The following is a 25,094-nucleotide window of genomic DNA, read 5'->3' as shown; positions in this document are numbered from 1 at the left end:
TTTATCTGCAAGACAGGTCAAATCAAATCAAAGTTTGTCACGTGCGCCGAACACAGGTGTAGACCGTACAGTGCTATGCTTACTTACAGGCTCTAACCTGCAAAAAAAAGGTATTAGGTGGACAATAGATAAGTAAAGAAATAAAAACAACAGTAAAATGACAGTGAAAAATAACAGTAGAGAGGCTATAAAAGTAGCGAGGCTACATACAGGCACCGGTTAGTCGGGCTGATTGAGGTAGTATGTACATGTAGATATGGTTAAAGTGACTATGCATATATGATAAACAGAGAGTAGCAGTAGCGTAGAGGGGTTGGCGGGTGGCGGGACACAATGCAGATAGCCCGGGTAGCCAATGTGCGGGAGCACTGGTTGGTCGGCCCAATTGAGGTAGTATGTACATGAATGTATAGTTAAAGTGATTATGAGTAGCAGCAGCGTAAGAGGGGTTGGGGGGGCACACAATGCAAATAGTCCAGGTAGCCATTTGATTACCTGGTCAGGAGTCTTATGGCTTGGGGGGTAAAAACTGTTGAGAAGCCTTTTTGTCCTAGACTTGGCACTCCGGTACCGCTTGCCATGTGGTACTAGAGAGAACAGTCTATGACTGGGGTGGCTGGGGTCTTTGACAATTGTTAGGGCCTTCCTCTGACACCGCCTGGCGTAGAGGTCCTGGATGGCAGGCAGCTGTCCCAAATGGCAGGCGCTTCCTGCTTTAATTTTTGCTTGTAAGCAGGAGGATAGAGTTGTGGTCGGATTTACCAAATGGAGGGCGAGGGAGAGCTTTGTACGCGTCTCTGTGTGTGGAGGACAGGTGATCTAGAATTTTTCTTCCTCTGGTTGCACATTTAACATGTTGATAGAAATTTGGTTGAACTGATTTAAGTTTCCCTGCATTAAAGTCTCCGGCCACTAGGAGCACCGGCTCTGGGTGAGTGGTTTCCTATTTGCTTATTTCCTTATACAGCTGACTGAGTGCAGTCTTAGTGCCAGCATCTGTGGTGGTAAATAAACAGCCACGAAAAGTATAGCTGAAAACTCTCTAGGCAAGTAGTGTGGCCTGCAATTTATCACAATATATTCTACTTCAGGCAAGCAAAATCTAGAGACTTCCTTAGATTTCGTGCACCAGCTGTATACAAATACGCACAGACCCCCCCCCTACCCCTCGTTTTACCAGAGTGTGCTGTTCTATCTAGCCGGTGCAGCGTGTATCCCGCTAGCTGAATATCCATGTCGTCATTCAGCCACGATTCCGTGAAACATAGGATATTCATGATCGTACCTCGTCTAATTTATTGTCCAATGATTGCACGTTGGCGAGTAATATTTACGGTAACGGCAGCTTTCCCACGCACCTTCTGCGGATCCTTACAAGGCATCCCGCTCTGTGTCCTCTGTACCTGCGTCTCTTCCTCTTGCAAATAACGGGGATGTTGGCCTTGTCGGGTGTTCGGAGAATGTCCTGTGCGTCTGCTTGTTGAAGAAAATAATCTTTGTCTAATCCGAGGTGAGTGATCGCTGTCCCGATATCCAAAAGCTCTTATTTGCCGTAAGATACAAATAACGCAGGAAAAAAACACAAATGCCCAATTGGTTGGGCGCCTGTAATACTGCTGCCATTTCTTCCGGCGCCATTTTCCAGTTCCAGTGTGTGTGTGTGTGTGTGTGTGTGTGTGTGTGTGTGTGTCAGTATGTGTGTGTGTGTTAGAGTATGTACGTTCATTCCCAGTGTCTACTCTGACTCACCCTGGTGATAACCTCAAAGCCTGGTTCCTCCAGCTGGTTGATGTCCAGTCCTGGTATGGACTCATTCAGCAGGTCAGCCACCTCCCCGACGGGCCTCTGCTGCAGTAGCTCCGTGTCTGGACCCCGGAACGCATCAAACAGGTAGTTGGTCACCTTGGAGAAACCACCCAGCGTAGTGGTGACTGGGTCCTGAGAAAACCTCTGTTGGGTAGGTGGGAGTAAGAGGGGGAGATGGGAAGAGAGGAAGGAGAGAGTTGATTGGGGGAGAGAGGGAGTAAAAGCGGAACAGGGGAGAGAGGAGAGAAGAGATGGAGAGGAGGAGGAGAGGAGGAGAGGAGGAGAGACAGTTGATTGGGGGAGAGAGGGAGTAAAGCGGAACAGGGGAGAGAGAGAGAAAGGAAAAAGGAAGAGGATTGCGGGGACGAGAGAGGAGAAGGAGAGAGAAGAGGAGGAGAAGGAGAGGAGAGAGGAGGAGGAGGAGGAGAGAAGGGGGAGAGGAGAAGGAGAGGGGAGGTGAGAGAAGGAGAGAGGGAGAGAAGAAGGAGAGAGGGGAAGAAGGAGAGGAGGAGGAGAGATGGAGAGGAGGAGAAGAGAAGGAGAGAGATGACAGGGGTCATGAAGGAGGTCATTGTTAACGCTGTGGCACCAGACAGATGTATTTTAGCTGCCGTCTCATTATAAGCACTTTAAGAGGACAAGAGCTTATTTTAGCTACGCTATTTTCACCTCATCACAGGTGTGAAATGTTACCTTTGGAAGTGCCCACAGCTAGATGACTTATTGCACATTTGAACTTTTGATTTTCATCAAAAGCAACGGAGAAAGCATCTCGAGAGCACAACAGGTCATCATCTCAGACTCCCAACCTAGTACCATCCCCAGACCCCCCCGCTGCCTGAAACACCTCCAACTCTCCAGACTGCGTACTCTGACTATGAAGAAGTAAAAGCCTACAATATCACATCACCAAGAAAACTAATGCTTTTCAAGGCCTCATTTTTTTTTTATTCTCTCGCTACAAAAGTACGACAAGAATCAAAGACTTGAGAAAAGAGGCCAATCCATTTCTCCTGCCGTTGGTTACCGGCCGGCTGAGACGCTGCTCATTCATCTTTGCAATTGGATTTTTTTTAAGAGTCGCATTAGAAAACAATATTCCAGCAGCGTTAACCCCTTTGTGAAGAGAGACCACCCAACGGAATTAGCAAGTCAAGGCTCATTAGCTTCTCCTCCACAATCCCTGCTTTACTAAATGGCTCCTGTAATACTGATATTGGGCAGGAGAGAGAGAGAGGAGGCTGGGCCGGGGAGGGAGGCACCGTGAACCTTAATGATAATGAGTACAGTACTCTCACTCAGCCTCGGCAGCCAACCTAATGTCTATGAGTACAGTACTCTCACTCAGCCTCGGCAGCCAACCTAATGTCTATGAGTACAGTACTCTCACAGCCTCGGCAGCCAACCTAATGTCTATGAGTACAGTACTCTCACTCAGCCTCGGCAGCCAACCTAATGTCTATGAGTACAGTACTCTCACTCAGCCTCGGCAGCCAACCTAATGTCTATGAGTACAGTACTCTCACTCAGCCTCGGCAGCCAACCTAATGTCTATGAGTACAGTACTCTCACTCAGCCTCGGCAGCCAGCCTAATGTCTAGGAGTACAGTACTCTCACTCAGCCAGGCAGCCTCGGCAGCCAGCCTAATGTCTAGGAGTACAGTACTCTCACTCAGCCAGGCAGCCTCGGCAGCCAACCTAATGTCTACGAGAACAGTACTCTCACTCAGCCTCGGCAGCCAACCTAATGTCTACGAGTACAGTACTCTCACTCAGCCTCGGCAGCCAACCTAATGTCTATGAGTACAGTACTCTCACTCAGCCTCGGCAGCCAACCTAATGTCTATGAGTACAGTACTCTCACTCAGCCTCGACAGCCAGCCTAATGTCTATGAGTACAGTACTCTCACTCAGCCTCGGCAGCCAGCCTAATGTCTATGAGTACAGTACTCTCACTCAGCCTCGGCAGCCAACCTAATGTCTATGAGTACAGTACTCTCACTCAGCCTCGACAGCCAACCTAATGTCTATGAGAACAGTACTCTCTCAGCCTCGGCAGCCAACCTAATGTCTATGAGTACAGTACTCTCACTCAGCCTCGGCAGCCAACCTAATGTCTATGAGTACAGTACTCTCACTCAGCCTCGGCAGCCAACCTAATGTCTATGAGTACAGTACTCTCACTCAGCCTCGACAGCCAACCTAATGTCTATGAGAACAGTACTCTCTCAGCCTCGGCAGCCAACCTAATGTCTATGAGTACAGTACTCTCACTCAGCCTCGGCAGCCAACCTAATGTCTATGAGTACAGTACTCTCACTCAGCCTCGGCAGCCAACCTAATGTCTATGAGAACAGTACTCTCTCAGCCTCGGCAGCCAACCTAATGTCTATGAGTACAGTACTCTCTCAGCCTCGGCAGCCAACCTAATGTCTATAAGTACAGTACTCTCACTCAGCCTCGGCAGCCAACCTAATGTCTATGAGTACAGTACTCTCACTCAGCCTCGGCAGCCAACCTAATGTCTATGAGTACAGTACTCTCACTCAGCCTCGGCAGCCAACCTAATGTCTATGAGAACAGTACTCTCACTCAGCCTCGGCAGCCAACCTAATGTCTATGAGTACAGTACTCACTCAGCATCGGCAGCCAACCTAATGTCTATGAGTACAGTACTCACTCAGCATCGGCAGCCAACCTAATGTCTATGAGTACAGTACTCTCACTCAGCCTCGGCAGCCAACCTAATGTCTATGAGATGTCGCTGCTATTCCATAACGTGCAGTCGGGATCTAAAACAATGTGCCACTACAGTCAGGCCTGTTATCTGCCCACAACGCATTACCAGACGCCGTTAAAAACGTGTCCCGGTTGGTTTGGCGAGAGCAGAGGCACGGCCCACTGTTAATTATAAAGGACAACACTAAGACCTGCGCTGACGGAGGTTATATTTCAAACAGGAAAAAGATTTGTATTACAAGAGTCAAAATGTCAACGAGAAGGACAATAGATAAATGATAAGCAATTAAAAGTCCCTGAGGCGACCTAAAAACAACTCCTGCCAACTATTCCCTCTGTCTGCCGGCCATGTAGCCTGGTGCTGATGGCGTACAAAGTTTATTACCCAGTTCTCCCCTATTCAGAGCATGTACCCCCCCCCCCCCCTGTAACCATCCTTTATTATCCAGTTCTCCTCTAATCAGAGCATGTACCCCCCCCTGTAACCCCCATCCTTTATTACCCAGTTCTCCTCTAATCAGAGCATGTACCCCCCCCCCCCCCCCTGTAACCCCCATCCTTTATTACCCAGTTCTCCCCTATTCAGAGCATGTACCCCCCCCCCCCCCTGTAACCATCCTTTATTATCCAGTTCTCCTCTAATCAGAGCATGTACCCCCCCTGTAACCCCCATCCTTTATTACCCAGTTCTCCTCTAATCAGAGCATGTACCCCCCCCCCCCCCCCCTGTAACCCCCATCCTTTATTACCCAGTTCTCCCCTATTCAGAGCATGTACCCCCCCCCCCCCCCTGTAACCCCCATCCTTTATTACCCAGTTCTCCCCTATTCAGAGCATGTACCCCCCCCCTGTAACCCCCATCCTTTATTACCCAGTTCTCCCCAATTCAGAGCATGTACCCCCCCCCCCCTGTAACCCCCATCCTTTATTACCCAGTTCTCCCCTATTCAGAGCATGTACCCCCCCCCCCCCCTGTAACCTCCATCCTTTATTATCCAGTTCTCCCCTATTCAGAGCATGTAACCCCCCCCCCCCTGTAACCTCCATCCTTTATGACCCAGTTCTCCCCTATTCAGAGCATGTACCCCCCCCCCCCCCCCTGTAACCTCCATCCTTTATTATCCAGTTCTCCCCTATTCAGAGCATGTAACCCCCCCCCCCCCCCCCCCCCCCCCGTAACCACCATCCTTTATGACCCAGTTCTCCCCTATTCAGAGCATGTACCCCCCCCCCCCCCCCTGTAACCCCCATCCTTTATTACCCAGTTCTCCCCTATTCAGAGCATGTACCCCCCCCCCCCCTGTAACCCCCATCCTTTATTAACCAGTTCTCCCCTATTCAGAGCATGTAACCCCCCCCCCTGTAATCCCCATCCTTTATTACCCAGTTCTCCCCTATTCAGAGCAAGACTGCGCCCCAAATGGCACCCTATATAGTGCACTACTTTAGACCAGAGCCCTATTCCCTATATAGTGCACTACTTTAGAGCAGAGACCTATTCCCTATATAGTGCACTGCTTTAGACCAGAGCCCTATTCCCTATATAGTGCACTACTTTAGACCAGAGCCCTATTCCCTATATAGTGCACTACTTTAGTCCAGAGCCATATTCCCTATAGAGTGCACTGCTTTAGACCAGAGCCCTATATAGTGCACTACTTTAGACCAGAGCCCCATTCTCTATATAGTGCACTACTTTAGACCAGAGCCCTATTCCCTATATAGTGCAATACTTTAGTCCAGAGCCCTATGGACTATAAAGGGGATAGGGTGCCATTTCTCCTACCCAGGCTTTCAGAGAGGCCTCATGAAACAAACCAACAAAATGTGCTGCTCTCATTAAGTCACTGCCCTGCTCAGAACAAACTCATTAAAATAACAGCAGAATTGTTCTGAGAACCCTGAGACAGTATAGAGGCCGGCTGGGAGGAGGAGGCAGGCGTAGACTAGGGTGTGAGGAGGCAGGCGTAGACTAGGGTGTGAGGAGGCAGGCGTAGACTAGGGTGTGAGGAGGCAGGCGTAGACTAGGGTGTGAGGAGGCATGCGTAGACTAGGGTGTGAGGAGGCAGGCGTAGACTAGGGTGTGAGGAGGCAGGCGTAGACTAGGGTGTGAGGAGGCAGGCGTAGACTAGGCTGTGAGGAGGCAGGCGTAGACTAGGGTGTGAGGAGGCAGGCGTAGACTAGGGTGTGAGGAGGCAGGCGTAGACTAGGGTGTGAGGAGGCAGGCGTAGACTAGGGTGTGAGGAGGCAGGCGTAGACTAGGGTGTGAGGAGGCAGGCGTAGACTAGGGTGTGAGGAGGCAGGCGTAGGCTAGGGTGTGAGGAGGCAGGCGTAGGCTAGGGTGTGAGGAGGCAGGCGTAGGCTAGGGTGTGAGGAGGCAGGCGTAGGCTAGGGTGTGAGGAGGCAGGCGTAGGCTAGGGTGTGAGGAGGCAGGCGTAGGCTAGGGTGTGAGGAGGCAGGCGTAGACTAGGGTGTGAGGAGGCAGGCGTAGACTAGGGTGTGAGGAGGCAGGCGTAGACTAGGGTGTGAGGAGGCAGGCGTAGACTAGGGTGTGAGGAGGCAGGCGTAGACTAGGGTGTGAGGAGGCAGGCGTAGACTAGGGTGTGAGGAGGCAGGCGTAGACTAGGGTGTGAGGAGGCAGGCGTAGACTAGGGTGTGAGGAGGCAGGCGTAGACTAGGGTGTGAGGAGGCAGGCGTAGACTAGGGTGTGAGGAGGCAGGCGTAGACTAGGGTGTGAGGAGGCAGGCGTAGACTAGGGTGTGAGGAGGCAGGCGTAGACTAGGGTGTGAGGAGGCAGGCGTAGACTAGGGTGTGAGGAGGCAGGCGTAGACTAGGGTGTGAGGAGGCAGGCGTAGACTAGGGTGTGAGGAGGCAGGCGTAGACTAGGGTGTGAGGAGGCAGGCGTAGACTAGGGTGTGAGGAGGCAGGCGTAGACTAGGGTGGGAGGAGGCAGGCGTAGACTAGGGTGGGAGGAGGCAGGCGTAGACTAGGGTGTGAGGAGGCAGGCGTAGACTAGGCTGTGAGGAGGCAGGCGTAGACTAGGCTGTGAGGAGGCAGGCGTAGACTAGGCTGTGAGGAGGCAGGCGTAGACTAGGGTGTGAGGAGGCAGGCGTAGACTAGGCTGTGAGGAGGAGGCAGGTGTAGACTAGGCTGTGAGGAGGAGGCAGGTGTAGACTAGGCTGTGAGGAGGAGGCAGGTGTAGACTAGGCTGTGAGGAGGCAGGTGTAGACTAGGCTGTGAGGAGACAGGTGTAGACTAGGCTGTGAGGAGGCAGGCGTAGACTAGGGTGTGAGGAGGCAGGCGTAGACTAGGGTGTGAGGAGGCAGGCGTAGACTAGGGTGTGAGGAGGCAGGCGTACCCTAGGGTGTGAGGAGGCAGGCGTAGACTAGGGTGTGAGGAGGCAGGCGTAGACTAGGGTGTGAGGAGGCAGGCGTAGACTAGGGTGGGAGGAGGCAGGTGTAGACTAGGCTGGGAGGAGGCAGGTGTAGACTAGGCTGGGAGGAGGCAGGTGTAGACTAGGGTGTGAGGAGGCAGGCGTACCCTAGGGTGTGAGGAGGCAGGCGTAGACTAGGGTGTGAGGAGGCAGGCGTAGACTAGGGTGTGAGGAGGCAGGCGTAGACTAGGCTGTGAGGAGGCAGGCGTAGACTAGGGTAGAGGAGGCAGATGTAGACTAGGGTAGAGGAGGCAGATGTAGACTCGGGTGTGAGGAGGCAGGTGTAGACTCGGGTGTGAGGAGGCAGGTGTAGACTCGGGTGTGAGGAGGCAGGCGTAGACTAGGGTGTGAGGAGACAGGTGTAGACTAGGGTAGAGGAGGCAGATGTAGACTAGGGTGTGAGGAGGCAGGTGTAGACTAGGGTAGAGGAGGCAGATGTAGACTAGGGTGTGAGGAGGCAGGTGTAGACTAGGGTGTGAGGAGGCAGGTGTACCCTAGGGTGTGAGGAGGCAGGCGTAGACTAGGGTGTGAGGAGGCAGGCGTAGACTAGGGTGTGAGGAGGCAGGCGTAGACTAGGGTGTGAGGAGGCAGGCGTAGACTAGGGTGTGAGGAGGCAGGCGTAGGCTAGGGTGTGAGGAGGCAGGCGTAGGCTAGGGTGTGAGGAGGCAGGCGTAGACTAGGGTGTGAGGAGGCAGGCGTAGGCTAGGGTGTGAGGAGGCAGGCGTAGACTAGGGTGTGAGGAGGCAGGCGTAGACTAGGGTGTGAGGAGGCAGGCGTAGACTAGGGTGTGAGGAGGCAGGCGTAGACTAGGTTGTGAGGAGGCAGGCGTAGACTAGGTTGTGAGGAGGCAGGCGTAGACTAGGGTGTGAGGAGGAGGCAGGCGTAGACTAGGGTGTGAGGAGGAGGCAGGCGTAGACTAGGGTGTGAGGAGGAGGCAGGCGTAGACTAGGGTGTGAGGAGGCAGGCGTAGGCTAGGGTGTGAGGAGGCAGGCGTAGACTAGGGTGTGAGGAGGCAGGCGTAGACTAGGGTGTGAGGAGGCAGGCGTAGGCTAGGGTGTGAGGAGGCAGGCGTAGACTAGGGTGTGAGGAGGCAGGCGTAGACTAGGCTGTGAGGAGGCAGGCGTAGACTAGGCTGTGAGGAGGCAGGCGTAGACTAGGGTGTGAGGAGGCAGGCGTAGACTAGGGTGTGAGGAGGAGGCAGGTGTAGACTAGGCTGTGAGGAGGAGGCAGGTGTAGACTAGGCTGTGAGGAGGAGGCAGGTGTAGACTAGGCTGTGAGGAGGCAGGTGTAGACTAGGCTGTGAGGAGACAGGTGTAGACTAGGCTGTGAGGAGGCAGGCGTAGACTAGGGTGTGAGGAGGCAGGCGTAGACTAGGGTGTGAGGAGGCAGGCGTAGACTAGGGTGTGAGGAGGCAGGCGTACCCTAGGGTGTGAGGAGGCAGGCGTAGACTAGGGTGTGAGGAGGCAGGCGTAGACTAGGGTGTGAGGAGGCAGGCGTAGACTAGGGTGGGAGGAGGCAGGTGTAGACTAGGCTGGGAGGAGGCAGGTGTAGACTAGGGTGTGAGGAGGCAGGCGTACCCTAGGGTGTGAGGAGGCAGGCGTACCCTAGGGTGTGAGGAGGCAGGCGTAGACTAGGGTGTGAGGAGGCAGGCGTAGACTAGGGTGTGAGGAGGCAGGCGTAGACTAGGCTGTGAGGAGGCAGGCGTAGACTAGGGTAGAGGAGGCAGATGTAGACTAGGGTAGAGGAGGCAGATGTAGACTCGGGTGTGAGGAGGCAGGTGTAGACTCGGGTGTGAGGAGGCAGGTGTACCCTAGGGTGTGAGGAGGCAGGCGTAGACTAGGGTGTGAGGAGACAGGTGTAGACTAGGGTAGAGGAGGCAGATGTAGACTAGGGTGTGAGGAGGCAGGTGTAGACTAGGGTAGAGGAGGCAGATGTAGACTAGGGTGTGAGGAGGCAGGTGTAGACTAGGGTGTGAGGAGGCAGGTGTACCCTAGGGTGTGAGGAGGCAGGCGTAGACTAGGGTGTGAGGAGGCAGGCGTAGACTAGGGTGTGAGGAGGCAGGCGTAGACTAGGGTGTGAGGAGGCAGGCGTAGGCTAGGGTGTGAGGAGGCAGGCGTAGGCTAGGGTGTGAGGAGGCAGGCGTAGGCTAGGGTGTGAGGAGGCAGGCGTAGACTAGGGTGTGAGGAGGCAGGCGTAGGCTAGGGTGTGAGGAGGCAGGCGTAGACTAGGGTGTGAGGAGGCAGGCGTAGACTAGGGTGTGAGGAGGCAGGCGTAGACTAGGGTGTGAGGAGGCAGGCGTAGACTAGGTTGTGAGGAGGCAGGCGTAGACTAGGTTGTGAGGAGGCAGGCGTAGACTAGGGTGTGAGGAGGAGGCAGGCGTAGACTAGGGTGTGAGGAGGAGGCAGGCGTAGACTAGGGTGTGAGGAGGAGGCAGGCGTAGACTAGGGTGTGAGGAGGCAGGCGTAGGCTAGGGTGTGAGGAGGCAGGCGTAGACTAGGGTGTGAGGAGGCAGGTGTAGACTAGGGTGTGAGGAGGCAGGCGTAGGCTAGGGTGTGAGGAGGCAGGCGTAGACTAGGGTGTGAGGAGGCAGGCGTAGACTAGGCTGTGAGGAGGCAGGCGTAGACTAGGCTGTGAGGAGGCAGGCGTAGACTAGGGTGTGAGGAGGCAGGCGTAGACTAGGGTGTGAGGAGGCAGGCGTAGACTAGGGTGTGAGGAGGCAGGCGTAGACTAGGGTGTGAGGAGGCAGGCGTAGACTAGGGTGTGAGGAGGCAGGCGTAGACTAGGGTGTGAGGAGGAGGCAGGCGTAGACTAGGGTGTGAGGAGGAGGCAGGCGTAGACTAGGGTGTGAGGAGGAGGCAGGCGTAGACTAGGGTGTGAGGAGGAGGCAGGCGTAGTCTAGGGTGTGAGGAGGAGGCAGGCGTAGACTAGGGTGTGAGGAGGAGGCAGGCGTAGACTAGGGTGTGAGGAGGAGGCAGGCGTAGGCTAGGCTGTGAGGAGGCAGGCGTAGACTAGGCTGTGAGGAGGCAGGCGTAGGCTAGGGTGTGAGGAGGCAGGCGTAGGCTAGGGTGTGAGGAGGCAGGCGTAGACTAGGGTGTGAGGGGGCAGGCGTAGGCTAGGATGTGAGGGGGCAGGCGTAGGCTAGGGTGTGAGGAGGCAGGCGTAGGCTAGGGTGTGAGGAGGCAGTTGTAGGCTAGGGTGTGAGGAGGCAGGCGTAGACTAGGGTGTGAGGAGGAGGCAGGCGTAGACTAGGCTGTGAGGAGGCAGGCGTAGACTAGGGTGTGAGGAGGAGGCAGGCGTAGACTAGGGTGTGAGGAGGCAGGCGTAGACTAGGGTGTGAGGAGGCAGGCGTAGGCTAGGGTGTGAGGAGGCAGGCGTAGGCTAGGGTGTGAGGAGGCAGGCGTAGGCTAGGGTGTGAGGAGGCAGGCGTAGACTAGGGTGTGAGGAGGCAGGCGTAGACTAGGGTGTGAGGAGGCAGGCGTAGACTAGGGTGTGAGGAGGCAGGCGTAGACTAGGGTGTGAGGAGGCAGGTGTAGACTAGGGTGTGAGGAGGCAGGCGTAGACTAGGGTGTGAGGAGGCAGGCGTAGACTAGGGTGTGAGGAGGCAGGCGTAGACTAGGGTGTGAGGAGGCAGGCGTAGACTAGGGTGTGAGGAGGCAGGCGTAGACTAGGGTGTGAGGAGGCAGGTGTAGACTAGGGTGTGAGGAGGCAGGCGTAGACTAGGGTGTGAGGAGGCAGGTGTAGACTAGGGTGTGAGGAGGCAGGTGTAGACTAGGGTGTGAGGAGGCAGGTGTAGACTAGGGTGTGAGGAGGCAGGCGTAGACTAGGGTGTGAGGAGGCAGGCGTAGACTAGGGTGTGAGGAGGCAGGCGTAGACTAGGGTGTGAGGAGGCAGGTGTAGACTAGGGTGTGAGGAGGCAGGTGTAGACTAGGGTGTGAGGAGGCAGGTGTAGACTAGGGTGTGAGGAGGCAGGCGTAGACTAGGGTGTGAGGAGGCAGGCGTAGACTAGGGTGTGAGGAGGCAGGTGTACACTAGGGTGTGAGGAGGCAGGCGTAGACTAGGGTGTGAGGAGGAGGCAGGCGTAGACTAGGGTGTGAGGAGGCAGGTGTACACTAGGGTGTGCCGGTTGTACCGTAATAAGTCCGAAGGTGGCATCATCTAGCAGGTTCTCAAAGGACTGGGACATAGCTCTGCTCTGGGGGCTGACCTGGAGGAGAGAGGCATCTGTGGTAGACCTAATGGGGAGGACAGAAAGAAAGAAATTAGAATTAGTGAGATATGACAGAGAATAGAGGAGGAAAGTTAAATCTTCAGAGTGTCTGTATCATGGACTCATCATGAGACTAGTCTGGAAGAGAAGCTCCAGGAGTCGGTGGTTTCAGGGGAGCAACTTTGGTTTTAGAAGTGGGGGGGGGGGGGGGGTGACAATTATTTTTCCACTCCAAACAGCCTACCCGACCACTCGGAGGCATCCGCACGGTCCTAAAGCACACTTTTGCTTCTTTTTGAATTACATTCCAAATGATAAAATCCCACGCCCCCAGTGAAAGTTGGGTCTCTGGTCTCAGGGAACAAGCGTGTCCAGTATTGGATTCTGCCACTACAGAATCCAATATTGTGACAACCACTTAACAGTCCTTCACTAAGCTGTACTCAGATCCACCCTGTAGACTACTACAGAAGTCCATAACAGTCCTTCACTAAGCTGTACTCAGATCCACCCTGTAGACTACTACAGAAGTCCTTCACTAAGCTGTACTCAGATCCACCCTGTAGACTACTACAGAAGCCCATAACAGTCCTTCACTAAGCTGTAGTCAGATCCACCCTGTAGACTACTACAAGTCACAGAACTTAACTGTGTGTTAGTGTCTGGCTGATGTGTGGAGTAGACTACTTCTAGTGCTAACAGCCCCACAGCCAGTGGTACTGTCCCAAATGGCACCCTATTCCCTTTATAGTCCACAGGGCTCTGGTCAAAAGTAGTGCACTATATAGGAAACAGGCTGCCATTTGGGACGTGGGGAGAGTCTTTTCTATGGTTAAGATGATACCAACTAGGACTTGTTCCTCCATGAATTATTGAAGAGCTCCATTGATTTTTCATGGAAATTGAATAGTGACTCTTAACAGACTAAACATGTAACAGGTAAAAAAAAACACCAGGTCTGACAATGGTTGCTTCACATCGGGGCGTAGCACGGGGAAACACTGTCTGCTTAGTTCAGTAACATCCCTGTACTATAGTAGGTAGGCTCAGTGACTAGTGTTATGCATATCATATACAGTGGGTTCAGACAGGGGCTGCGTCCCAAATGTAGGGCCCTACAAAGATCTGCGTTGTGGAGAACGGGATCACGGAATCCAGACATTAAAACGCAATTCAACAATATTAAAACATTTAACTATTGAAGCTAGTAGGACATCACCTACAATGTATTGAAGCTAGTAGGACATCACCTACAATGTATTGAAGCTAGTAGGACATCACCTAAATGAGTTGAAGCTAGTAGGACATCAGCTACAATGTGTTGAACTTCTAGAAAATTCCATAATCTTCCCAAAATGATCATAAAACATGAACAAGATAAGTCAGTGATGAATAAATTCCTGCAACTTCCTGAAGAGGCCAGGACACAGGAACGCCCCTGTCTGTGTGTGCCCGTTTGTCTACCACTTTCTGTAGCCGTTAGCAATGATGCTAATGAAAAATAAACAAATATAAAAAAACGCCATCTGGCAAAATGGTAGCCTATTCCCTTTATAGTGCACTTCTTGGAAAAAGAGGTACACTATATAGGGAATAGGGTCACATTTGTGACAGTAGTGTGATGCAGAGTTAATTAGCTTGTTTGAATAGTCCTGCAACCCCAGAAAACCAACTACACAGTTATTAAGGCGTGCAACTCATTAAAAACCTCTGCCAGCTGTAATATACTCTGTGATTTTAATATTCAGAGTTATTTAAAATAAACATCAACTGTGCTCAGTTTGGCTCATTAAAAGCAGAGGAGAGAGTGAGGCTCCGTCTCAAACGACAAACCCGTTCCCTAAAAAGTACTTTAGAAAGTAGTGCACTTCATAGGGAATAAGGTGCCATTTATAGGGGTATAACGGGTGGCCTATTTTCACTCCGGCCAGGAGAGAAAATGAGGACAGAGACAGGCGGGTCGAGGATTACACAGTGAAGAACAATAGGAAGGTCATTCTGTAACTCCTCCAGACTCCTGGTGCCAATTCAGTGACATGGAAACATTCCTAATTGATATTTGGGAAAAAGGTTGATTACAAATGAAAGCTGATAGTAATGGCCTTTTATCTGTGGATCAGTATTCCTATACTAGGATGGAATCAAATGCGTAATTATAACTTCATAACAAATCATGCAAATAATTATGTACATTTAACAGGTATATGTTAATGTATTGAGCAACGATTATGCATTTTTGTTGTTGTCATTAAGTTAAATTACGAAAATCGCTATTTAACAAGCTATCCGACTAGCTCACATTAGCCAGCTAGCTATACATTTATCTTGCTATATATGGAAGGTAGACATTTGAATGAATTGTCATTTGTGTTGTTTGAAAGGCCCAGTGTGGTTCAAATCCAGTGTTTTATATCGTACAACTGATGTTTTATATCATATTGTACAAGAGCTGATGAAACTAACACTGTAAAAGAGTGAAAACATGTGATCAGTTTTATTTCCTGATCGTTTCCCGTTGAAAACAACCTATCCACAGGACCAGCAGGTTGGCATGGGCGGGAGTCTCGGCTTTCCATGGTGACGTCACAATGCGGTAGATTGGTTAATAGACCAATAACAAAGAGAGTTCCAAACCTCTCTGCCAATAAAAGCTAGTTCTGTTTTCCCCTCCTCACTTAGATCCCTCCCAGGGAATTCTTGCCTGAGAAATTTTATTTTTGTCCATTTTAAAAATGGAAAATTATTATAGTATGGTACTTCCATAACCCAGCAAACCAAGCGGTCATCTTGTGAACCAGTGGATGTAAAAGAATCTAGCTAAAAGCATTTACTACAAATTAAATGAACAATGTGTAAGCTTGCCTTGCTGTTCTTTAAAACCTTTTTCAAAGTCAAACACTAGTCATTGTTCTTTATTGTAGTCAAGTTAGAGATTGAAGATGTTTGTGAAAATATAGCTTATTGTGTAGTGGATGATGAAAAGATAAACATGCCTATGGAGCTGTGTGGCCCATCTGTATGGACCCTAAAACGTTTGGTATAAATAATAGTTCAGAACACTGGTTTTGATTGCTCCAACTGGTTAATCATTAATCCCATAGAAATTGCAGAAATTACAGAGTGAAGGAAATGCCACTGTCAAACTGCTATTATGAAATGAAAGTCCTGCTTCATTACCCCTCCACATTGAACCACAGCTACATTACCACTCCACATTGAACCACAGCTACATTACCACTCCACATTGAACCACAGCCAGAGGACAGCTACATTACCACTCCACATTGAACCACAGCCAGAGGACAGCTACATTACCACTCCACATTGAACCACAGCTACATTACCACTCCACATTGAACCACAGCTACAGTACCACTCCACATTGAACCACAGCTACAGTACCACTCCACATTGAACCACAGCTACATTACCACTCCACATTGAACCACAGCTACATTACCACTCCACATTGAACCACAGCTACATTACCACTCCACATTGAACCACAGCTACATTACCACTCCACATTGAACCGCAGCCAGAGGGCAGCTACATTACTACTCCACATTGAACCACAGCTACATTACCACTCCACATTGAACCAGACAGAGGACAGCTACATTACCACTCCACATTGAACCACAGCTACATTACCACTCCACATTGAACCAGACAGAGGACAGCTACATTACCACTCCACATTGAACCACAGCTACATTACCCCTCCACATTGAACCACAGCCAGAGGACAGCTTCATTACTACTCCACATTGAACCACAGCCAGAGGACAGCTACATTACTACTCCACATTGAACCACAGCCAGAGGACAGCTACATTACTACTCCACATTGAACCACAGCCAGAGGACAGCTACATTACTACTCCACATTGAACCACAGCCAGAGGACAGCTACATTACTACTCCACATTGAACCACAGCCAGAGGACAGCTACATTACTACTCCACATTGAACCACAGCCAGAGGACAGCTACATTACTACTCCACATTGAACCACAGCCAACCACAGCCAGAGGACAGCTACATTACTACTCCACATTGAACCACAGCCAGAGGATGACTACATTACCACTCCACATTGAACCACAGCTACATTACCACTCCACATTGAACCACAGCCAGACAGCTACATTACCCCTCCACATTGAACCACAGCCAGAGGACAGCTACATTACTACTCCACATTGAACCACAGCCAGAGAACAGCTACATTACCACTCCACATTGAACCACAGCCAGAGAACAGCTACATTACCACTCCACATTGAACCAGCCAGAGAACAGCTACATTACTACTCCACATTGAACCACAGCCAGAGGACAGCTACATTACTACTCCACATTGAACCACAGCCAGACAGCTACATTACCACTCCACATTGAACCAGCCAGAGAACAGCTACATTACTACTCCACATTGAACCACAGCCAGAGGACAGCTACATTACTACTCCACATTGAACCACAGCCAGAGGACAGCTACATTACTACTCCACATTGAACCACAGCCAGAGGACAGCTACATTACTACTCCACATTGAACCACAGCCAGAGGACAGCTACATTACTACTCCACATTGAACCACAGCCAGAGGACAGCTACATTACAACTCCACATTGAACCACAGCCAGAGGACAGCTACATTACAACTCCACATTGAACCACAGCCAGAGGACAGCTACATTACCACTCCACATTGAACCAGCCAGAGAACAGCTACATTACTACTCCACATTGAACCACAGCCAGAGGACAGCTACATTACAACTCCACATTGAACCACAGCCAGAGGACAGCTACATTACAACTCCACATTGAACCACAGCCAGAGGACAGCTACATTACTACTCCACATTGAACCACAGCCAGAGGACAGCTACATTACCACTCCACATTGAACCACAGCCAGAGGACAGCTACATTACTACTCCACATTGAACCACAGCCAGAGGACAGCTACATTACCACTCCACATTGAACCAGACAGAGGACAGCTACATTACTACTCCACATTGAACCAGACAGAGGACAGCTACATTACTACTCCACATTGAACCACAGCCAGAGGACAGCTACATTACAACTCCACATTGAACCAGACAGAGGACAGCTACATTACTACTCCACATTGAACCACAGCCAGAGGACAGCTACATTACCACTCCACATTGAACCACAGCCAGAGGACAGCTACATTACTACTCCACATTGAACCACAGCCAGAGGACAGCTACATTACAACTCCACATTGAACCACAGCCAGAGGACAGCTACATTACAACTCCACATTGAACCACAGCCAGAGGACAGCTACATTACTACTCCACATTGAACCACAGCCAGAGGACAGCTACATTACCACTCCACATTGAACCACAGCCAGAGGACAGCTACATTACTACTCCACATTGAACCACAGCCAGAGGACAGCTACATTACCACTCCACATTGAACCAGACAGAGGACAGCTACATTACTACTCCACAATGAACCAGACAGAGGACAGCTACATTACCACTCCACATTGAACCAGACAGAGGACAGCTACATTACTACTCCACATTGAACCAGCCAGAGAACAGCTACATTACCACTCCACATTGAACCACAGCCAGAAGATGACTACATTACTACTCCACATTGAACCACAGCCAGAGGACAGCTACATTACAACTCCACATTGAACCGCAGCCAGAGGACAGCTACATTACTACTCCACATTGAACCACAGCCAGAGGACAGCTACATTACTACTCCACATTGAACCACAGCCAGAAGATGACAACATTACCACTCCACATTGAACCACAGCCAGAGGATGACTACATTACTACTCCACATTGAACCACAGCCAGAGGACAGCTACATTACTACTCCACATTGAACCACAGCCAGAGGACAGCTACATTACTACTCCACATTGAACCACAGCCAGAAGATGACTACATTACCACTCCACATTGAACCACAGCCAGAGGATGACTACATTACCACTCCACATTGAACCACAGCCAGAGGACAGCTACATTACTACTCCACATTGAACCACAGCCAGAGGACAGCTACATTACTACTCCACATTGAACCACAGCCAGAGGACAGAAACATTACAACTCCACATTGAACCACAGCCAGAGGACAGCTACATTACAACTACACATTGAACCAGACAGAGGACAGCTACATTACTACTCCACATTGAACCACAGCCAGAGGACAGCTACATTACAACTCCACATTGAACCAGACAGAGGACAGCTACATTACTACTCCACATTGAACCACAGCCAGAGGACAGCTACATTACCACTCCACATTGAACCAGACAGAGGACAGCTACATTACTACTCCACATTGAACCACAGCCAGAGGACAGCTACATTACAACTCCACATTGAACCAGACAGAGGACAGCTACATTACTACTCCACATTGAACCACAGCCAGAGGACAGCTACATTACCACTCCACATTGAACCACAGCCAGACAGCTACATTACTACTCCACATTGAACCAGACAGAGGACAGCTACATTACTACCCCATATTGAACCACAGCCAGAGGATGGCTACATTACCACTCCACATTGAACCACAGCCAGAGGACGGCTACATTACTACTCCACATTGAACCACAGCAACAGTACCACTCCATATTGAACCACAGCCAGAGGACAGCTACATTACCACTCCACATTGAACCACAGCCAGAGGACAGCTACATTACCACTCCACATTGAACCACAGCCAGACAGCTACATTACCACTCCACATTGAACCACAGCCAGAGGACAGCTACATTACTACTCCACATTGAACCACAGCCAGAGGACAGCTACATTACTACTCCACATTGAACCACAGCAACAGTACCACTCCATATTGAACCACAGCCAGAGGATAACTACATTACTACTCCACATTGAACCACAGCAACAGTACCACTCCACACTGAACCACAGCCAGAGGACAGCTACATTACCACTCCACATTGAACCACAGCCAGAGGACAGCTACATTACCACTCCACATTGAACCACAGCCAGAGGACAGCTACATTACCACTCCACATTGAACCACAGCCAGACAGCTACATTACCACTCCACATTGAACCACAGCCAGAGGACAGCTACATTACTACTCCACATTGAACCACAGCAACAGTACCACTCCACATTGGACCACAGCCAGAGGACAGCTACATTACCACTCCACATTGAACCACTGCCAGAGGACAGCTACATTACTACTCCACATTGAACCGCAGCCAGAGGACAGCTACATTACTACTCCACATTGAACCGCAGCCAGAGGACAGCTACATTACTACCCCACATTGAACCACAGCCAGAGGATGACTACATTACTACTCCACATTGAACCACAGCCAGAGGATAGCTACATTACTACTCCACATTGAACCACAGCCAGAGGACAGCTACATTACTACTCCACATTGAACCACAGCAACAGTACCACTCCACACTGAACCACAGCCAGAGGACAGCTACATTACCACTCCACATTGAACCACAGCCAGAGGACAGCTACATTACCACTCCACATTGAACCACAGCCAGACAGCTACATTACCACTCCACATTGAACCACAGCCAGAGGACAGCTACATTACTACTCCACATTGAACCGCAGCCAGAGGACAGCTACATTACTACCCCACATTGAACCGCAGCCAGAGGATGACTACATTACCACTCCACATTGAACCACAGCCAGAGGACGGCTACATTACTACTCCACATTGAACCACAGCCAGAGGACAGCTACATTACTACTCCACATTGAACCACAGCCAGAGGACAGCTACATTACTACTCTACATTGAACCACAGCCAGAGGACAGCTACATTACCACTCCACATTGAACCACAGCCAGAGGATGACTACATTACCACTCCACATTGAACCACAGCCAGAGAACAGCTACATTACCACTCCACATTGAACCACAGCCAGAGGATGACTACATTACCACTCCACATTGAACCACAGCCAGAGAACAGCTACATTACCACTCCACATTGAACCACAGCCAGAGGACAGCTACATTACCACTCCACATTGAACCACAGCCAGAGGATGACTACATTACCACTCTACATTGAACCACAGCCAGAGGATGACTACATTACCACTCCACATTGAACCACAGCCAGGGGATGACTACATTACCACTCCACATTGAACCACAGCCAGAGGACAGCTACATTACCACTCCACATTGAACCACAGACAGAGGATGACTACATTACCACTCCACATTGAACCACAGCCAGAGAACAGCTACATTACCACTCCACATTGAACCACAGCCAGAGAACAGCTACATTACCACTCCACATTGAACCATAGCCAGAGGATGACTACATTACCACTCTACATTGAACCACAGCCAGAGGATGACTACATTACCACTCTACATTGAACCACAGCCAGGGGATGACTACATTACTACTCCACATTGAACCAGACAGAGGACAGCTACATTTCTACCCCATATTGAACCACAGCCAGAGGATGGCTACATTACCACTCCACATTGAACCACAGCCAGGGAATGCGTACATTACCACCTCACACTGAACCACAGCCAGAGGATGACTACATTACCACTCTACATTGAACCACAGCCAGAGGATGACTACATTACCACTCTACATTGAACCACAGCCAGAGGATGACTACATTACCACTCTACATTGAACCACAGCCAGAGGATGACTACATTACCACTCTACATTGAACCACAGCCAGAGAATGCGTACATTACCACCTCACATTGAACCATAGCCAGAGGATGACTACATTACCACCTCACATTGAACCACAGCTACATTACTACTCCACATTGAACCACAGCCAGGGAATGCGTACATTACAGGCACATCGTTGTTTTGCGGTTCTCATTTGTTTCTCATATGGTAAGTATGTGTTGTTGCATGAGAACTACAGTATGAGGAAAGCCATTACTGCCGTCAGTACTGGCATTGAGAAAAACACAATGCTCGTCTTCAATGAACTGCGAGGTAAGCAATCCTGTGGCGGCTTCTGCTGTGCATGAGTGATGTCCCATTCCATAGGGCTATTTATCTCTCACTACGACTAAACGCTCCGTCTGAGGGACACTCCCCCACCGAGGGACACTCAAAAACGAGGGGAGGGCTAAGAGGGGTTATTGGAATTGAGAGTCTCTCCCTCTCGCGTCTCCCCCCCCGAACCCCCTCCCAATTGGTCCTAAGAGACCAGTAGACTAGTCTGACACAGGAGGTGGAAGGTAAGAAAAGGTCACACACCAACACAATGTAGCCACACACACAGAACACACTGCAACTCACAGCATTAGCATAGAAATGGTGTTGAAACACACCGGTTAAAACCGTCCCATTGAAGGGGAGAGAAGCCTTTAACAGCCCATCACAGCACGGCAGCATCTAGGAAGGAATAAACTACAATAGCAGCTCCCCGCATGCAAATAAATCACACAGCCTTCGTCTCAAATGGCACCCTACCCCATATATAGAGCACTAACTCCTACCAGAGCCCCTCTATATAGGGGACAGTGTGGTGTTTGGGACACAGACACGGTGTGAAGGCGGTTATTATTGTTACTAGAGAGGGGAAACGGCTGCTAAAGGCCACTGAGAAACTGTCTAACAAAACACCTGATAGATGAACAGACAGTGGTGTGATTCTGTTGGACACATACAGGGCTGAGACTGGCCCAAATGGCACCCTATTCCCTGTTACCTGCACTACATTAGACCAGAGCCCTACTCCCTGTTACCTGCACTACATTAGACCAGAGCCCTATTCCCTGTTACCTGCACTACATTAGACCAGAGCCCGATTCCCTGTTACCTGCACTACATTAGACCAGAGCCCTACTCCCTGTTACCTGCACTACATTAGACCAGAGCCCTATTCCCTGTTACCTGCACTACATTAGACCAGAGCCCTATTCCCTGTTACCTGCACTACATTAGACCAGAGCCCGATTCCCTGTTACCTGCACTACATTAGACCAGAGCCCTTGTCCCTGTTACCTGCACTACATTAGACCAGAGCCCTATTCCCTGTTACCTGCACTACATTAGACCAGAGCCCTATTCCCTGTTACCTGCACTACATTAGACCAGAGCCCTATTCCCTGCACTACATTAGACCAGAGCCCTATTCCATATTCCCTGTTACCTGCACTACATTAGACCAGAGCCCTATTCCCTGTTACCTGCACTACATTAGATCAGAGCCCTATTCCCTGTTACCTGCACTACATTAGACCAGAGCCCTATTCCCTGTTACCTGCACTACATTAGACCAGAGCCCTATTCCCTGTTACCTGCACTACATTAGACCAGAGCCCTATTCCCTGTTACCTGCACTACATTAGACCAGAGCCCTATTCCCTGTTACCTGCACTACATTAGACCAGAGCCCTATTCCCTGTTACCTGCACTACATTAGACCAGAGCCCTATTCCCTGTTACCTGCACTACGTTAGACCAGAGCCCTTGTCCCTGTTACCTGCACTACATTAGACCAGAGCCCTTGTCCCTGTTACCTGCACTACATTAGACCAGAGCCCTATTCCCTGTTACCTGCACTACATTAGACCAGAGCCCTATTCCCTGTTACCTGCACTACATTAGACCAGAGCCCTATTCCCTGCACTACATTAGACCAGAGCCCTATTCCATATTCCCTGTTACCTGCACTACATTAGACCAGAGCCCTATTCCCTGTTACCTGCACTACATTAGACCAGAGCCCTATTCCCTGTTACCTGCACTACATTAGACCAGAGCCCTATTCCCTGCACTACATTAGACCAGAGCCCTATTCCCTGTTACCTGCACTACATTAGACCAGAGCGCCATTCCCTGCTCTACATTAGACCAGAGCCCTATTCCCTGTTACCTGCACTACATTAGACTAGAGCCCTATTCCCTGCACTACATTAGACCAGAGCCCTATTCCCTGTTACCTGCACTACATTAGACCAGAGCCCTATTCCCTGCACTACATTAGACCAGAGCCCTATTCCCTGTTACCTGCACTACATTAGACCAGAGCCCTATTCCCTGCACTACATTGGACCAGAGCCCTATTCCCTGCACTACATTAGACCAGAGCCCTATTCCCTATTCCCTGCACTACATTAGACCAGAGCCCTATTCCCTATTCCCTGCACTACATTAGACCAGAGCCCTATTCCATGTTACCTGCACTACATTAGACCAGAGCCCTATTCCCTGTTACCTGCCCTACATTAGACCAGAGCCCTATTCCCTGTTACCTGCACTACATTAGACTAGAGCCCTATTCCCTGTTACCTGCACTACATTAGACTAGAGCCCTATTCCCTATTCCCTGCACTACATTAGACTAGAGCCCTATTCCCTTTTACCTGCACTACATTAGACCAGAGCCCTATTCCCTGTTACCTGCACTACATTAGACCAGAGCCCTATTCCCTGTTACCTGCACTACGTTAGACTAGAGCCCTATTCCCTATACTACATTAGACTAGAGCCCTATTCCCTGCACTACATTAGACTAGAGCCCTATTCCCTATTCCCTGCACTACATTAGACTAGAGCCCTATTCCCTGTTACCTGCACTACATTAGACCAGAGCCCTATTCCCTGTTTACTGCACTACATTAGACCAGAGCCCTATTCCCTGCACTACATTAGACTAGAGCCCTATTCCCTGTTTAATGCACTACATTAGACCAGAGCCCTATTCCCTATTCCCTGCACTACATTAGACCAGAGCCCTATTCCCTGCACTACATTAGACCAGAGCCCTATTCCCTGTTACCTGCACTACATTAGACCAGAGCCCTATTCCCTGTTACCTGCACTACATTAGACCAAACCGTGTACACTGAGTCAACACAGTCCTGGTTACTGTACCAAACCGTGTACACTGAGTCAACACAGTCCTTGTTACTGAACCAAACCGTGTACACTGAGTCAACACAGTCCTGGTTACTGTACCAAACCGTGTACACTGAGTCAACACAGTCCTGGTTACTGTACCAAACCGTGTACACTGAGTCAACACAGTCCTTGTTACTGCACCAAACCGTGTACACTGAGTCAACACAGTCCTGGTTACTGTACCAAACCGTGTACACTGAGTCAACACAGTCCTGGTTACTGCACCAAACCGTGTACACTGAGTCAACACAGTCCTGGTTACTGTACCAAACCGTGTACACTGAGTCAACACAGTCCTGGTTACTGAACCAAACCGTGTACACTGAGTCAACACAGTCCTGGTTACTGTACCAAAACCGTGTACACTGAGTCAACACAGACCTGGTTACTGAACCAAACCGTGTACACTGAGTCAACACAGACCTGGTTACTGTACCAAACCGTGTACACTGAGTCAACACAGTCCTGGTTACTGTACCAAACCGTGTACACTGAGTCAACACAGACCTGGTTACTGTACCAAACCGTGTACACTGAGTCAACACAGTCCTGGTTACTGCACCAAACCGTGTACACTGAGTCAACACAGTCCTGGTTACTGCACCAAACCGTGTACACTGAGTCAACACAGACCTGGTTACTGAACCAAACCGTGTACACTGAGTCAACACAGTCCTGGTTACTGAACCAAACCGTGTACACTGAGTCAACAGTCCTGGTTACTGTACCAAAACCGTGTACACTGAGTCAACACAGACCTGGTTACTGAACCAAACCGTGTACACTGAGTCAACACAGACCTGGTTACTGAACCAAACCGTGTACACTGAGTCAACACAGACCTGGTTACTGTACCAAAACCGTGTACACTGAGTCAACACAGACCTGGTTACTGAACCAAACCGTGTACACTGAGTCA

At 50.3% G+C, this 25,094-nt stretch overlaps 1 protein-coding gene across 5 annotated transcripts in view; it reads right to left on the bottom strand.

Annotated features, from left to right (window-relative positions):
* The window catches only part of LOC129864865 (TBC1 domain family member 15-like), an 87,778-nt gene that overhangs the window by 49,206 nt on the left and 13,478 nt on the right, over positions 1 to 25,094 (bottom strand). For all 5 annotated transcript variants that reach the window (XM_055937157.1, XM_055937158.1, XM_055937159.1 and 2 more), the window contains exons 6-7: positions 12,108 to 12,210; positions 1,750 to 1,950 (exon numbers count right to left, since the gene is read on the bottom strand). In XM_055937157.1, coding sequence (XP_055793132.1) covers positions 1,750 to 1,950; positions 12,108 to 12,210 — 304 coding nt within the window. The remainder of the gene's footprint in view (positions 1 to 1,749; positions 1,951 to 12,107; positions 12,211 to 25,094) is intronic.

This window comes from Salvelinus fontinalis, chromosome 11, assembly GCF_029448725.1.
Source record: "Salvelinus fontinalis isolate EN_2023a chromosome 11, ASM2944872v1, whole genome shotgun sequence".
Taxonomy (NCBI): Eukaryota; Metazoa; Chordata; class Actinopteri; order Salmoniformes; family Salmonidae; genus Salvelinus; species Salvelinus fontinalis.
Note: the sequence above shows the minus strand (reverse complement) of the source record. Positions and strands in the feature narration are given on the sequence as shown.